This window comes from Rhinolophus sinicus, linkage group LG07 (assembly GCF_036562045.2).
Source record: "Rhinolophus sinicus isolate RSC01 linkage group LG07, ASM3656204v1, whole genome shotgun sequence".
Classification (NCBI taxonomy): domain Eukaryota; kingdom Metazoa; phylum Chordata; class Mammalia; order Chiroptera; family Rhinolophidae; genus Rhinolophus; species Rhinolophus sinicus.
The window spans coordinates 73,199,722-73,214,317 of record NC_133757.1 but is presented as its reverse complement, the minus strand read 5'-3'; the positions used below and the strand labels follow the sequence as shown (position 1 = coordinate 73,214,317).

At 54.8% G+C, this 14,596-nt stretch overlaps 1 protein-coding gene across 5 annotated transcripts; it reads right to left on the bottom strand.

The window, feature by feature from the left end:
* Positions 1-186: 186 nt before the first annotated feature.
* On the bottom strand, positions 187-11,886 carry FCER2 (Fc epsilon receptor II). Of its 5 annotated transcripts, none has more exons than XM_074337741.1 (12): positions 11,736-11,886; positions 9,631-9,734; positions 7,837-7,901; positions 6,689-6,808; positions 6,342-6,395; positions 5,648-5,710; positions 5,380-5,442; positions 5,224-5,286; positions 5,045-5,134; positions 3,010-3,482; positions 2,771-2,877; positions 187-2,415 (listed from the first exon to the last, which is right to left on the bottom strand). In XM_074337741.1, exons 3-12 carry the CDS (start codon positions 7,856-7,858, stop codon positions 2,268-2,270), a joined length of 1,203 nt encoding a protein of 400 aa, XP_074193842.1. In that variant the 5' UTR covers positions 7,859-7,901; positions 9,631-9,734; positions 11,736-11,886; the 3' UTR covers positions 187-2,267. The 5 variants fall into 5 exon arrangements, with proteins under 5 accessions (XP_074193842.1, XP_019613137.1, XP_074193843.1 ...); XM_019757578.2 differs by having other exon boundaries at positions 7,837-7,957; positions 11,736-11,885; XM_074337742.1 differs by having other exon boundaries at positions 3,010-3,161; positions 7,837-7,957; positions 11,736-11,882.
* Positions 11,887-14,596: the final 2,710 nt, after the last annotated feature.

Here is a 14,596-nt window from a genome sequence, read left to right as displayed (position 1 = left end):
CCACAGCAGCTTCGAGTTAGGATGCTTTGGGCTGCAAGTAAGGTCTCCACAGAAGCCCCCAGACAAGTGGGTGTGAAGTAGAGTGAGGAGGATCCCAGCACCAGCCCTTGGTGACTGGAAGGCAGCATCCCCTCATTTCCAGGCCACAAAGCAGTTTCAAGAGAAGAGGTCATTTGCCCATGGTCATGCATTTGACAAATATTTATTGAGGGCCCACTATGTGCCAGGCACTGGGAACACAGCTGAGAACAAAACAAATAGACCTGCCCTGGAGCTCGCACTCTTAACCTGAGACGGGCAACAAACATCAGTAAATTCCACATTTTGTTGGAGTGCCATGGTGAAAAAGTACAGTGGGGTAAAAAAAGTTGGGGTGTCAATTTAAATGGGAGGGAGAGAGTGCTCAGCATAGACCCTGCTGAGGAGTGAGCAGGGGAGGCAGCATGTGCAAATGCCCTGAAGCAGAGTGAGCCTAAGTGCTTCAGGAGCAGTGAGGAGGCTGGGCTGGTGGGAGGAGAGAGAAAGCTGGGGAGGTGAGGTGCGTGGGAAGGGTTCTGCCATGGCAAAGGACCCTGTAGGACTTCAGCTTTTTTTCTGAGCTGGAGGGAAACTCTGGAAGGTTTGGGACAGTAAAAAGTGAGACCACACCAGTTCAGGTGAGCGAGGATGTGGGCTCCACCAAGGCATTGAGAAGTGGGTGGATTCTGAATATGGCTTGATGGCAGAGCCCATGGCTTTCCTTAGGAGTTTGGAGGGGGTGGTGAGGGAAAGAGGTGGCTAGGGTGACCCCAGTATTGGCCTGAGGGACTAGTAGAGTGGAGCTGAGTTCCCCATTCTCCACGTGGAGAGCTCAGGTAAGCAAGTAGAGTGGCTCAGAGTTCTAAGGACGAGTCTGGGGGAGACAAATCTGGGGGTGGGCAGTGGGTAGAGACAACAGGTGATTTGGGATTTCACCCACGATTCACTCTGAATGCCCAGCTCTGTCCCAGCCTCATCCTGAGCCCTAGGACTCCCAGGTGCTACTACAGCGCCCTCCCCAGTCCCCCAGGGTGGTGGCTGGCCCTTGGCCTGGCCCTTAATTCCCAGGATCCCAGGTGGTCCACTGTGGGAATCTGCCCATGATTCTTCCTCCACTTTCAGTGGGCTTGAGAATCACGTGATCACGTCTGGCTCTTCTCCAGACCAGGAATTGGGGGTGGGGTAGGCAGATGAGTTTAATGAGTGTGGGGTTTCCTGAGATCCTGGCCTGCCTCCCTTCTGCCTCAGGTGCAGGGCTGATCCTGGACAAGCCCAGGGCTGGTGCCACCTCGGCCACACAGACCCTGAGTGGGAGTGAGGCTGAGACCACTTGCCCATCTGTCTCTGCAGCTGGCTAGCACTTGCTAAGCGCCTTCTGTGTACTGGGTGCATTCCCGGCAGCCTGGGTTGGGGAACTAGGTTCAGGGTGGTCCACGGCTTTGCCCTGCAATATTCTGGGGCTCTAGGGCTGTTCTCTGCTCCATTGGACCCCAGAGTCTTCATCTGCAACTCTGCCTAGTAAATGCTTCTGTTAATGAAGTAAGGGGGTACAAATGTCATTTCAGTTGTTCCCGTTATTCAGAGGTGGGCTCAGGCACCAGGCTCTGGAACTCCCAGTTCCCACCATCCACACCTAGAAACCAGAGTCAAAGGGGCCTCTGCAGAGGGTGCATGTGAGGGGCTGTCATTCTCCATGTTCCTGATACAGGTGGGGCAGGGGGGCCTGGCTGCCTGAGCCGGGGGTCTGTCCAGTGGTGCCAAGACATGGGCTGCGTTTGGGAAGGACGGGGAGTCCACTTCTGACTCTAGCAGATGGTAAGGTGGAGGTGATGGAGGAAGCATACAGGGAAAGCAGGGCTGCCGAGCTCTGCAGCAGGGCGGGGCCTTCCAGCAGGGAGGGCCCTTCCAGCATTCTGGCTGGCAGCCAGGGCTTCTGGAGGTGGGAACTCAGCACTAGAAGGCAGAGGGGTGGCGATAGCCCGTTGGGCTAAGGGGCAAGGGACAGGCCTTCTGGGGTATTGGCAGAAGCTAGGGATGGGTCAGCTGCCTGCATTTGGGCAGGAGAAAATGTCACTGGGTCCCTTCAGACACAAAAGAGGCACCCAGACTTTGGTTGGGGTCCTCAGGGTCCCACTTGGGGCCTGGCTGTTTCCATATTGGAGGCAACGGAATGACAAAGAGGGGTGCTCCGTGGGCGGGCAGGGGGCCGTCTGGGTCCACGTCTGAGGAACCGAGGTGGTGGGCGACAGTCAGCACGTGGCCAGGCGGTCACACACCCAGCCGTCCAGCGGGTTGCTGCAGAAGGCGTCATTCCACTGCCCGGAGCCCAGCATCATCACACAGTCCTCTCCCAGGCCTGTGTCACCCCCGTTGCTGGGTTCCCCCGGCCGCCAGTTGCTGGAGCAGAAGTCTTGGGGTCAGAGGATGGAGCAGGGGGAAGGGGCCCCACTGCTTTCAGCCTAGGCACACCCCGCTGAGCCAGCCCTCCCAACCCCATTCCTGGGTCTCCACCACACGTCTGTGCAGCTCTAGAGAGTCAACCTTAGTGACATCCCTAACAAAACCTAGCGCTGTGGTCAGAAAAACAAAACAGAACAAAACACCCTGATCATCTCCCGCCATTGCAATGGAGACGCTTCCCCAAGTCTGGGCCTGGGGTATGTGCCCCCAAATGCCCTCTCCTCTCATCACAGAGAGGTGCCCTCTCCAAGCCTGGGCCTGGGGCCATCTCCTTTACATCCTCTCTTCTCACCTATAGTCCAGGGGGTTCTGGTCCATCCAGACAAACTCCCCCTCTATGTTCAGGTCCCGAAGGCCAATCCAGGATCCCCTTCTGTTGATGTACTTGGCCAGGAAGTCCTGGGGAGCAGGACAGGGCTGGAGGGCTGGGGAGATGTGCTTGGGTCCGCCCGCCATCCAAGAGGTTGGGGTGGGGCTCCCCCCTCCCCCGACCACCATGCTGGCCGCACCCTCTGGAGAGCCCAAGCCCACCTGCTCCTCCTGGCTGTGGATGCTGACCAGCCGCCCTTGGAGTTTGCTGCAGGCCAACCTGGCCTGGATCCACTTCTTGGCGCCCTCACCGAAGTAGTAGCACTTCCGTTGGAAATTGACCCACTCCTCAGGGCACGTGTTACACATGGAGCCTGGGGTGGAGGAGAGGCTCAAGGGGGCAGCTGTGGTGGGCGTTGTGGTGGGCACCATGGTGGGTGCTGTGGCTGGAGCTGGAGTGGGCGCTGTGGTGGGCACCATGGTGGGCGCTGTGGCTGGATCTAGGGTAGGCGCTGTGGTGGGCACCATGGTGGGTGCTGTGGCTGGTGCTGGGGTGGGCGCTGTGGTGTGCACCATGGTGGGCGCTGTGGTGGGCACTATGGTGGGTGCTGGGGTGGGCGCTGTGGCAGGCACCATGGGTACAATGGGCAGAGTGGGTGGCAGCGTCTCTCCTGGAGTCACTCTTGGGGTCCGGGCTGAAAGCAGACCCACCTCAGCGCCTAACAGTCTGGCAGGCAGCTCTGGTCCCTGGAGCTCGGATGCTGACATGCCAGCCCAGCCCACCACAGGAGCACCTCCACCACTGTTACCACGCCCGCTGCCAGCGACCCCTTTCTCATCAATATCATCCCCGTGGCATTGTCACCCACGTGCCAGCAACATCTCTCCACCGCCCACACCCTGACTGACATCACCTTCACCAACACCGCACCGGCCATGTCCTAATCACCAATGCTGATGGCAATGCCAGCACCAGGGTCGCCAGCATTACTTTACTGTCCCCACCAACTGCTCCAATAACAGCCCTGGCCACCATCATTGCTGGCACCCCCAAAACTGGCACTCTTGGCCACTTTCTGGGGTATGAATTGATTTTCTTCTCATTGGTCAGGAGAACCTGTGGGAGTGGGGAACGGGACTAGAGGGCTGGGTCCCCATGGCCTTGACTTGGGGCCACCTTGGTCTCTCTCTCCCCTTGCTTACAACCCAAGGAAACTCTCAGGCACTGTTGCTGCCACCAGCATTCCCAGGTGGGAGGTTGAACCCACTGCTACTGGGTACACTCACTTGTGATTTAAAATAGACCTTAGAGTGACGGGCAGGGACAGCTCCACAGCTTTGGTGGAATTGTTCTAGGGACCTGTGGTCCACAGACGTTTGCAAAGCCCTGGGAGGGACACAGCTCGGTGTGCTTCTCTGTGATGAAATGCTAACTAGCGTGCAGGCCTCTGGGGGTGCTGCACTAAAACAGGAAGAGAACGTCTCCTTTCAAGAAAACTTTGGGGAAGGAGTCGTGGCTGTGTCAGAGTCATTGAGAGACGGCCCTGGGCTAGTGATCCATCAGAGTCAGTGTGGTCCAGATCCATCCTCTCAGCCTCCCCAGGGGAGCACACGGGGTCTTTTGCTGGAATCCCCTCGCCACACCTCAAGGGACAGCACTCCCTCACACCATGCACAAATCCTTCCTCCTCTCACCCAGCTGGGGCACACAAAAAATCAAGGGCAGGCGGTGGGGTAGAGTGGGACTTCAGGTTAAAGGCACAGTGATTGAACCTCTGCTCCGTCTGCAGCCTGCTGGGGCCACCCGCATGAACCTTGTAACTGCCAGCACTGCGTCCACCCCTGCCACCCCCGGGGAAGATGCCACAATGCCTCTTGTCCCCATCTCTTCAGAGGTGACCCTACAGCTCTCTGGCTGGGTCAGACAACCTTCCGGGAGGGCTGTGGCTGAGGGCATCCTACTGATGACCCATTGCTGAGCCATGATGGGCAGAGGACAGATCAGTAAAGAGGACCCAGTGATGCTAAACAAGGACAGGTTTTGCCTGGAGGAAAAACGTGTGGGACCCCCACCCAGGTTGGTGGAGGGAGCAGCTGAACTGAGAAAGGGCTCTCTTGTGTGTTTCCCATTGGCCCTGCCACACACAGACACACACATCTTTCCACATTGTCACACACACCTGTCTCCCACGCATTCAAACACATGCCACCACACACCTGTGTTGTCACACACATAGGCACAGACACACACACTCACCGTTGGACACTCGAAGTTCTATCCACAGCTTCGCCACCTCCTCCTGGAGTCTTTCCAGTGAATTCAAGGCTGTGTGTCGCTCGTTCAAGCCTTGGGTGGTTGGATGGGGGCAGTGGTCACAGACAAGCTTGGGGGCCCCTCCCGGTCCCTCCGCACCTCTGACCCCTCCCAAGCCTCACCCTGGGACTTGAGGTTGCTCAGGTCCTCAAGAAGTCCATCCAGGTTCTGGGAGAGCTCAGACTCTGATGGGGTGCAGGACAGGTGTCAGAGGTGACACCTGCGGGCCTTGCGGTCCCCATGGTTCTGGGACCCCGCCCTCCACCCTGATCTCTCACCCTGAGTTTTCATTCTCTTCTGTTCTGCTCGGATTTTCTCCATGTTCTGCATCATCTGGGCAGCTGGTTGCAGGGGAGGAGGCTCAGCGGTAAGCAAGCCCCTCGAGGCCAACCCCACTCCTCCCACTGGCACCCTGGACCCCTTAGCCTGGGGCTTTAGGGCCACCTGCTCATTTTGCAATTCACTGGTAGTCCGGAGCACTGTATACCCATGTTCACTCAAGTTCCCTCCTCTCCTTCCCCTAGACCCCGGGCTGAGGACACTCACCCTGGGATTTCTGGGCCATCTGGTCACCTGTGTGTCTTTCAAAGTCCTTGGAAACCTGAGAGACTGGGGTGGGTGGGGGAAGGGAAGACATGGCCTCAGGAGCCAGCAGGCAGGTCCTTGAATCCCCCTCCCCTCCCCCCCGACCCCAAGTGCAGGACCCCCTCCCCCCACACAGTCACAATGATCGCAGCTTTTTGTTTTTAATAGAATGAATTTGTGTTCTCTTCCCCCACCCAGAAATAAATATAAAAGCAGTGGACATTTATTAAAATCTTACTGGAGGCCAGATGGTTTTTTTTAGTGGCCCATGTGGGGATCGAACTGGCAACCCTGGTGGTATTGACATCACGCTCCAACCAACTGAGCTAACCGGCCACCCCCTGATGTTTTCTAAGTGCTTCCCAAGTCTTAGCTTGTTTCCACCTCATAGCACTGAAATGATACCCGTTTTACAGGTGACTAAGCTGAGGCACGGAGAGGTCAGGCACCCTTCTATCAGGAACTTCTCAGGGCACCCCCTCCAAGAGTTGCGGGGTTTTCCCCCACCCAGGGAGGGGGGAACACAGGGTGACTCTCAGTTCCTGGGGAAACAGTGAAGCCCAGTCCTCCTCCCACGTCCCACAGTGGTGAGTGACAGAAGCAGGACAATTGTCTGGTGTCCTAACCCCCTTCTCCCACCCTGGCCCCTCCGTACTGTTCCAGGCAGCGGTCTCTTTCAGCTGTTTCAGATTCCGTTCAGTGTCCCAGTCTGGGCAGGAGAAGAGAAGCGGAGGGAAGACAAAGGGTTTTTCATCCACCCACACCCCACCGGCCAGCTGGGGATGGAGGCCTTGGGTATATCATGTGGGAGGTGCCCGAAGGGCGGGAGCCATGGGTGCTGAGCAGGAGCGAGGGGAGGGGGCTCTTGAGAGTGGAGGAAATTGACCCGAAAAGGGGTTGGAGACACGTGTGGGAATTGGGCTCCCAGGGATGTGTTGGGCTCCCCAGGATCTGGGAGTGGGTGTCTGGGAGGGGGCCATGTGGGGCCAGGGGTGTCCTCACGCCACAGGAGAAGCAGGGTCAGCAGCCCGGCCCACAGTGCAGTGAACACCAGCCCCAACAGGGCAATCTGCGTCCCCCGCCTGCAGCACTGCCCATGTCTTCGGTGAAACTTCAAAACCTCTGCGGGGAGGGACAAAGGGAAGAATGGGCGGAGCAATGAAGGGTGCAGGATGAGGCTGGACTCCAGCTCTGCCCATCTCCCCATTGACCAAAGCCCCAAAGTCCTGAGAACCTGTCCAAAACACACTGAAGCAGAAGGTCTCAGTGGACCCCCAGCCTCCTCTCTACACCTCCCCCTCATGCTATCTTTCATGTCCATCAGGCCCCTGACCTTTGTATGTCCATCTTGCATCTGTGCATCTCTGAGTCTGTCCCTCTGCCCATCCAGCCCACTTTCTACTGCTCCTGCCCACACTCCAGCCATCAGCAAGCCTGACTCTGCCCAGAGATACATGCCCTGGGCCAGGAGCTGAGACCCCTCCAAAGACGGCTGATCCCCGCCCAGCTGTCACCTGTGCCCCTTCTGCTTTTTATAAGTTCAGCTATCTCCCCCACAATAATACTGGGTCCCCAGCCTCACCTCCAGAAGGCGGGGTCCTCCTTCCCCTCCTACCCCAGCCCTCACCCTGATGTTTGTCTCCCACCCTGCGCCCCTTCCCTAAACACAGGATACAGGGTCTCAGTTCTTCCCCCATATCTGAGCTGTTCCCTAGCCATTTTCCCAGATGGCAGACCCCCAGGTCTCACCCCAGCTCCTGGGCCCCCCAAAACTCTACCTTGATGCTCCACCGCAGGCCCAGGCCCCCTGCCCTCATCCTGGCTGTGAGGATCCATGATGCTGAGTTCTCAGTCCCTGTCCCACTGGTCTCCCGCTCTATTGGGCTCCTAGTGCCCCAGCTGGAACTGGGTTTTTTGGTGGTTATTGCTGGGAAGGTGTTGAGTCAGAGAAGGGAGGTGCCTCGGCTTCCCTTTTTGCCTGACTCTGTGCCATGAAGGCCACTTGAGATTTACCCGCCTCCCTGGTGGGTCTTCCCTAGAAATTCACTTTTTGTCCCAGAGAGGGAAGGAGCCCCTCTCCTCTCCTGGGTGGAAGGTAGGAGGTCAGAATTATTCCTTTCGCCAGTGTCAGCTCCAGAGATACCTCTCACCTGAGTATGAATTTTCCTCCATGGCAGTCCTGCTTGTATCCTCCCAGTGGTGGGGTGCTCACCACCTGTCAAGGCAGTCCACTTGACAAACACAGTCACAGCTCCAGCTGGGATCTGGGTTCTAATGAGGGTTAGGGTTATATCAGACTCTAGTTACCACAGGAAAGCATCCTGGGCTTGAGAAGCTCAGTGGCTGGTTTTGTGTTGCAGTTAACTGGGAGACGCAGCTGGTGTGGAGGGCCACAGGCCTGAGATCAGAGGTGGGTGCCCCAAAGCCCATCACATGTGAGGACACAGCAGGTGCTCAATAAATGTGCACCCATGTGATCTTGGCAAGTGGCTGAGCGTTGAAACCAATTTCCTCATCTATAAAATTATGATAGTAATAATATCAACACTGTAGGGTCGTGGTTGACTCTATGTGCTTTGTATAAGGCCCGGCACATAGTAAACCCCCAAACTGTCCTCCAGTCTTGTTATTCTTGCAGGCTGTGCAAGCTCAGCCCAGGACTCAACCTTTCTGTCTCAGTTTTTCCCTCAGTAAAATGCGGGCTATGATAGTGCCCAGCTCAGGAGGCAGTGGTAGGTTCAAATGAGATAATAATGTACGCGAGTCTTTTGGCACAGGGCTGCACACAGTGAGTCCTCAGATACTAAGCATTTATCAGGCATCTACTGTGTGCCAGGTCCTGCTGGGAAATGCAGAAACTCTGTCACCAGGCCTCAGCTTCCTCCTCTGCCAACCTGCTCAAGATATCTTTAAAGCTGCTTGACTTTAAAACACCTATTACATGCTGAAGATCATGGGCTTTGGGTCAAACAAGCCTGGGGGTCACTGGCTGTCCCTCTTGCTATGTGACTTTGGACAAGTGGCTTCCCATCTCTGAGCCTTGGGGAAATGGAGATATGGGGCAGCCAGGTTCTGATTACTGGCAGCTCAGACCGGGTTTTTGGCCATCCTGGAGGAGGCCAGAGGTGTCACCATCCTGCGGCTGGACATGCCTGAGCCCAAGCCAGCCAGACCGGGGGCTGAGTCCTGGCTTCTCTCTGGATGAGCAACTCAGTTTGCTCATCTGTAAACTGGGGGTGAGCGACAGCGCTGACTCCACTGGATGAAGTAGGGTGGGGTGTGTGAGGGGCTGGCACACAATAGGTACTCAGTAAATCTACTGGTGGGGTGCTGGGTGAATGGAGGTACTGAGAGGGTAAGTAATTTGCCCACATCCCAGTGGTGGGAGTGGGACTCAAACCCAAGACCTGGAGCTTGTTTGATCAACTACCTGGGGACATGACCTCTTGGCGTGGGCTGCTGGTAAGTGCCAGGGCAGCAGGGTCCAGAAGCCAGGCCATGTATCTAACATGAGAGTTCCTGCCTCTGCCTATGACCTTCCGTGGCTCCTCAGGGCCCTCTACCATCAGCTCCCCAGTGCACTCACGAAATTCACCTTTTCTGCTCAGTCATGCCAATAGGCTGGCTTTCACTTTGCCCAACCAGGTCCCTACACACCTGGAGATTCTGTCCATGACACCGATCACCCACTGCCCACTACCCTCCTCACACGCAGACCACCTCCTGGTCATTCTTCGAGACTCAGTGCAGAGCTCATTTCTTCCAGGAAACCAATGTCCATTTCCGACCACCAGCCACGACATGCGCACGCGCGCACACACACACACACACACACACACACACACACACACAGTCACATATGTGCACCCACAGACACATTCAGAGGCAATCACACACATCACACATGAGTTGCACACTCACACACATCACACACTCATACTCACATGAGTTTTGTGAGTGTCGCTGTCCTGGTCCGTTGGGGCCGATTGGAGAGGCCGCAGAGGCCGCAAGCAGTGGTGAGAAGTTGAACTTGGAGGCACACTTTCTTCTGAAAGCAGACCCACCCCCAGCATCTATTTTCACAGACCTATTTATGGGCTCACCACCCAGATAACCACGTTACACACATGGCCTCCTCTGTGACCACAACCCGGTAAAGTCCGTACTATTATTATCTCTATGTCTCAGGTGAGCAAACTGAGGTTCAGAGACACGAGCCCACGTTCCCAAAGTGCTGATGGAGGTAAGTGGTAGAATCAGGATTTGGACCAAAGTGACTGGGCAGAAAGGAGAGAGAGAGAGAGCAAGAGGGAAGGAGGGAAGAAAAAGAAAGATACATGACATATGATAAGATTGTGGTCAGATATTGGCAATTTTGTTGTACAGTTTAATTTGGTAGCAACACATGTTAGGCACAGTTCTTAGTGTCTTAGATGCAGTAACACATTTAATATTCACAATCACCCTATAAGGTAGATGCTTTTGTTATCTATGCTGCCTTATGGATGAAGGATGTTAAGCACAGAGAGGTTAAGTAACTTGCCCTAGGTCACACAGCTTTCAAGTGGCAGAGAAAGGATTTGAACCCAGGCAGCATGGATCCCAAGTCTGCAGCCCTAACCATCGTGCAACCTGGCCTTGTATTTACTGAGGCTCCTTGGCACTTTGCCTACCTTGCTCTTCATGCCTATACCATGTCCCCCAATCTTGAACCCTATCCCCACTCTTGACTGGGGAATATCCAATGCCAAATCCCCCACTCTTGGATGGGCTGCCTCCTCACCCCAGGCTTGACACCCTGTCTCTCATGCTAGAAGATGCCCACCTGTGCCCCTGGGTCCCACCTCCCAACCAGGACTGAGTCGGGCCCTCCACCAGATGGGAAGGGGCCTGACTGGAATGTCCCCTGGGCCGTGCAATCCAGGACAGCAGGGATGGATGGTGCTGCCTTGTTTGTCGCACTGTGTCCCCAGCATGGGGACGCACAGCCCTCTCTATATGTCTACTGAATGAATGAGTATGGTGGCCTGGGGCTGCTCATTCTGGGCCCTCCAAATGTTCCTCTCGACCTTGATCTGGGCTAATTGTGGGGGCTTGAACCCATTGCATGGTTTGCCATGTGACAGAGGATGACCATTTCAAGTAGGAGACAGAGTTCTCAGGTGGGCATCAGAGGGGTCACTGGGGCTGCTGGGTGGACACAGGACAGTAGGAGGCCTGGGGGACCCACGGAGCTGTCATGGGGAGCCAGGCAGGAGGAGGGACCTTGGGAGGGATGCTTTTGGAGGGCTTGGCTGGGATGGAGACACTGGGGTGGGGTGGGGGGACGACTGTCACCTGGTGCACGGGCCAGAGGAGGTAGCCTGGAGCAGCGGCTATGGGGATGGAGGGAAGTATGTCGGCTTGAAAAGAGATGGGCCTTGGTAACGGGTGAGATGTGGGGGTGGGCACTCGCAAGATGCTGTGAAAAATGACGGGGGTCTCAGCCGAGCGGCTGTGTGGACAGCAGGGCGATGAGGAGGACACAGGAAGGAGGGGGAGGGAGAAAGTTGGAAACAAGCCCTGTCGGGCCTCAGTGAGGACACAGGACAGGGTCCAGAGTGGATTTTGGTTTCCCAGATGTTCTCGTGCCCTAGCACCAAGCCACACTGAGTACGGTGTCCTTCCAGGCTCTACGGCTGGGTCCGTGCTGGGTCCCTGCCAACATTCAGTTTAAACAAGAGGATGCTTCGGGAGTGAAATCTCAGCTGGGGACCCTGTCACGCGATCGCCCCCTCCCTCTTCCCCTCTGCGGTATCAACCCACGTCTCATTCACTTTAGGGGAAAAACAGGAAACCGTGCGGATGTGGGCCGCGATCTGAGACTGTCGGTTCTTCTTTCAGGTTTGGGATCGTTGAGCCTGGGGTTGCACCGCGCTCCACACCAGTTCTGGATTCCACTCAATAAGACCGAGTCAGGGGTCCCGCAACGACCATTCACGGTCCCCAGACGGGATATAACCCCAGCCTCAGCTCCACCCCAACCCGATTCTACGCGACTCCAACTCACCGATGCTTGGATCTCCGGCGCCCTGTGCGGAGTGGAGCCACATCCACAGCACTAAATGCAGAACGTCAGCACCTGGGACAGGGCCCGGCGCCAACCGCAAACGTGAAGGAACCTTGCCTCCTGGCTCAGCGCCCGCCGCCGGGATCATCCCATCTGTTTAATCTCTTCTGGTGTTGCCAGGGGGAGAAGGAAACGGGGTGTGTGAGGCAGTAGGTGTGTCAAATCCAGGAGGGCCTCCAGGAGGAGGTGTCTCTAAAACCTGGGTTTCTTGTTCTTGACACTGTTGACATTGGGGCTGGATGATTCCTGGCTTTGGGGGCCGTCCAGTGCAGGATGTTTAGCAGCATCCCTGGCCTCTACTCACTGCTGCCAGTGGCACCTCCCCCCTCCCTTGCATCTACTGTGCTTCCCCGAAAATAAGACCGGGTCTTATATTAATTTTTGCTCCAAAAGACGCATTAGGGCTTATTTTCAGGGGACATCATCCTGAAAAATCATGCCAGGGCTTATTTTCTGGTTAGGTCTTATTTTCGGGGAAACACAGTAGTCCTGACAACCACAAATGCCTCCAGACGTTGCCTAATGTCCCCCTGGGAGGAGCAGAATCACCCCCCTTTGAGAACCACTGCTTCAAAGCACGATTTATTGACAAGGAGATGCTGGCTTCAGGCTTCAACACACTTTCATTGTTTCTTTCTGTCTCCATCTACCTTTCCATCTGCTGTTGACAGATCTCTTTCTTCTTCCATTCATTCAACAAGCATTCATTGAGCACCTACTGTGTGCCAGCACCTGGGAACAAGGTAAAGTCCCAGCTCTCATGAAGGAGGAAAACAAAGAGTTTTGTTTTTAATTGTAGTAAAATATACACAACATGAAATTTATCATTTTAATCATTTTTAAGTGTACAGCTCAGTGGCATTAAATACATACACACTGTTGTGTAACTATCCCACCACCCATCTCCAGAACTTCTTCACCTTCCCAAACTAACACTCTGTTCCCCATTAAACACTCACTTCCCCCCCCCCCCAGCCCCTGGCACCACCATCTATTTCCTGTCTCTATGAATCTGACTCCTCTGGGGACCTCGTATAAGGGGAATCACACAGTATTAGTCCTCCTGAGAGCACCATGTCTTCAGGGTTTATCCATGTTGTAGCATAAGAACAAAGGTTAAAATCTATAAATCCACAGGATAATTTTAGGTGGTGGAAAGCAGGGTTGGGGGTACCTTGGGGAAGAGCTCGTTTAGACTGGAGGATTGAGAAACCTGGAGATCTCTGAGCAGGCCACTCTGGGAGAAGCAGAAGCTGCAGCTGGATTTTCTTTCTCAATGTCCCAGCCGCCACAGGTCCTCCCCTGGGTTTTGCGACCTTGAACTCATGAGCCAGTGCCCCGCCCTATCCCAGCCAGGGGAAATCCACACCATCCTCTCCCAGAGATGCCAGGTCCTGGAGAGGGGACAGTGGCTTTTCTGCCTCCTCTGACCTTGTGGCTTAAGCAGTCTCTGCCCTTCTCGGGCCTCAGTTTCTCACACAGAGGAGGGCACTGGACTTCTGGCCCTGGCAGGCCTGACATCTTCTTATAACCTCTTGCAGAGCCTCAGTGCTGTGGGGAAGTGAGAATTCCAGAGAACTGGGGTTGGGCCCAAGTGACAGCTGCCGTGACTCAGTAGGGTGAGGGATGTGGAGTGTGGGGGCCCCCAACACGTAGACACACAGATACACACACATGCACACACACAAGTGATGCAACATCATTGCCCACAGAATCACACACATAGAGACCAACAAGCACTACACAACTAAACCACAGATACACGTGCAACACATGCGCACAGACACCAAACAATGAAAGCACAAACACACACACAGACATTTACACCACACACACAAATTAAGACACATAGACAAACACAACACAATCCAACCACAGACACAGACACAACACAAAACCACACACACACCACATGCGCACAGACACAACTCAGAGATGGCTGCACAACACAGACAAAGATACAAACCACAGGACACAACCAAACTACACACACACACACACACCATATTACAATGGACACACACACGACATACATAATGCATACACACAGAAATACAAATATTTAAAAACACAGATACAACACAACCTACCAAACACACCACACAATAAAACCACAGAAGCAGCCCATAGACATTGATACAACACATACACAAAGATCTACAGACCGCACGACACAAGCAAACCACAGGTGGACATCCACACACACACACACACACACACAACACGTACACAGAGAAGCACAGATACAGCCAAGTCCATAGACATCCACACAGGTACAAACAAAGTACACACATGTCATAAATGTAGGTATAGACACCACACAATCGGACTACAGATACGAGATAGACACACCTAGTGTGCACACAGATACACACATGACACAATCACATGCACAAACACATAAACACGCACATATAAATGCACAGAAACATACACACAAACAAACATACACACACACACACAGACACACAACACAAACAGACATTGTCATACAGACACACACACAGGCCCTCTGCCAGGCTTCTGCAGAGCTGAAGGAGGGCTGAGTGCACAGAATCGGTGCCCCTCCACCAGCGACCCTCCTGCTTCACTCTGCTCTCCCTGCACTGCATGCCTCAGTTTCCCCTCAGCACCTCTTGCTTGCTGTGTTTCTTCACGACCCCTCGCCTTCAGTCGCCCCAATGCTTGCTGACGCCTCACATCTCTGTGTTCAGTCCTGAGCTTCATTTGCTCATGCATTGATTAATTCATTGATTCATCGATTCATTCATTCATTCACTGAGGCACTGGACACTGCCCTG

Coding starts and splice junctions, on each gene's coding strand:
- FCER2 (XM_019757577.2), bottom strand. CDS start 7,522: ATGGATCCTCACAGCCAGGATGAGGGCAGGGGGCCTGGGCCTGCGGTG. Junction 3,483..5,044: donor AGAACTTCGAGTGTCCAACG/GTGAGTGTGTGT, acceptor GTCTGCTTTCAG/CCCGGACCCCAAGAGTGACT. Junction 2,416..2,770: donor CAGAACCCCCTGGACTATAG/GTGAGAAGAGAG, acceptor CTTCTGCTCCAG/CAACTGGCGGCCGGGGGAAC.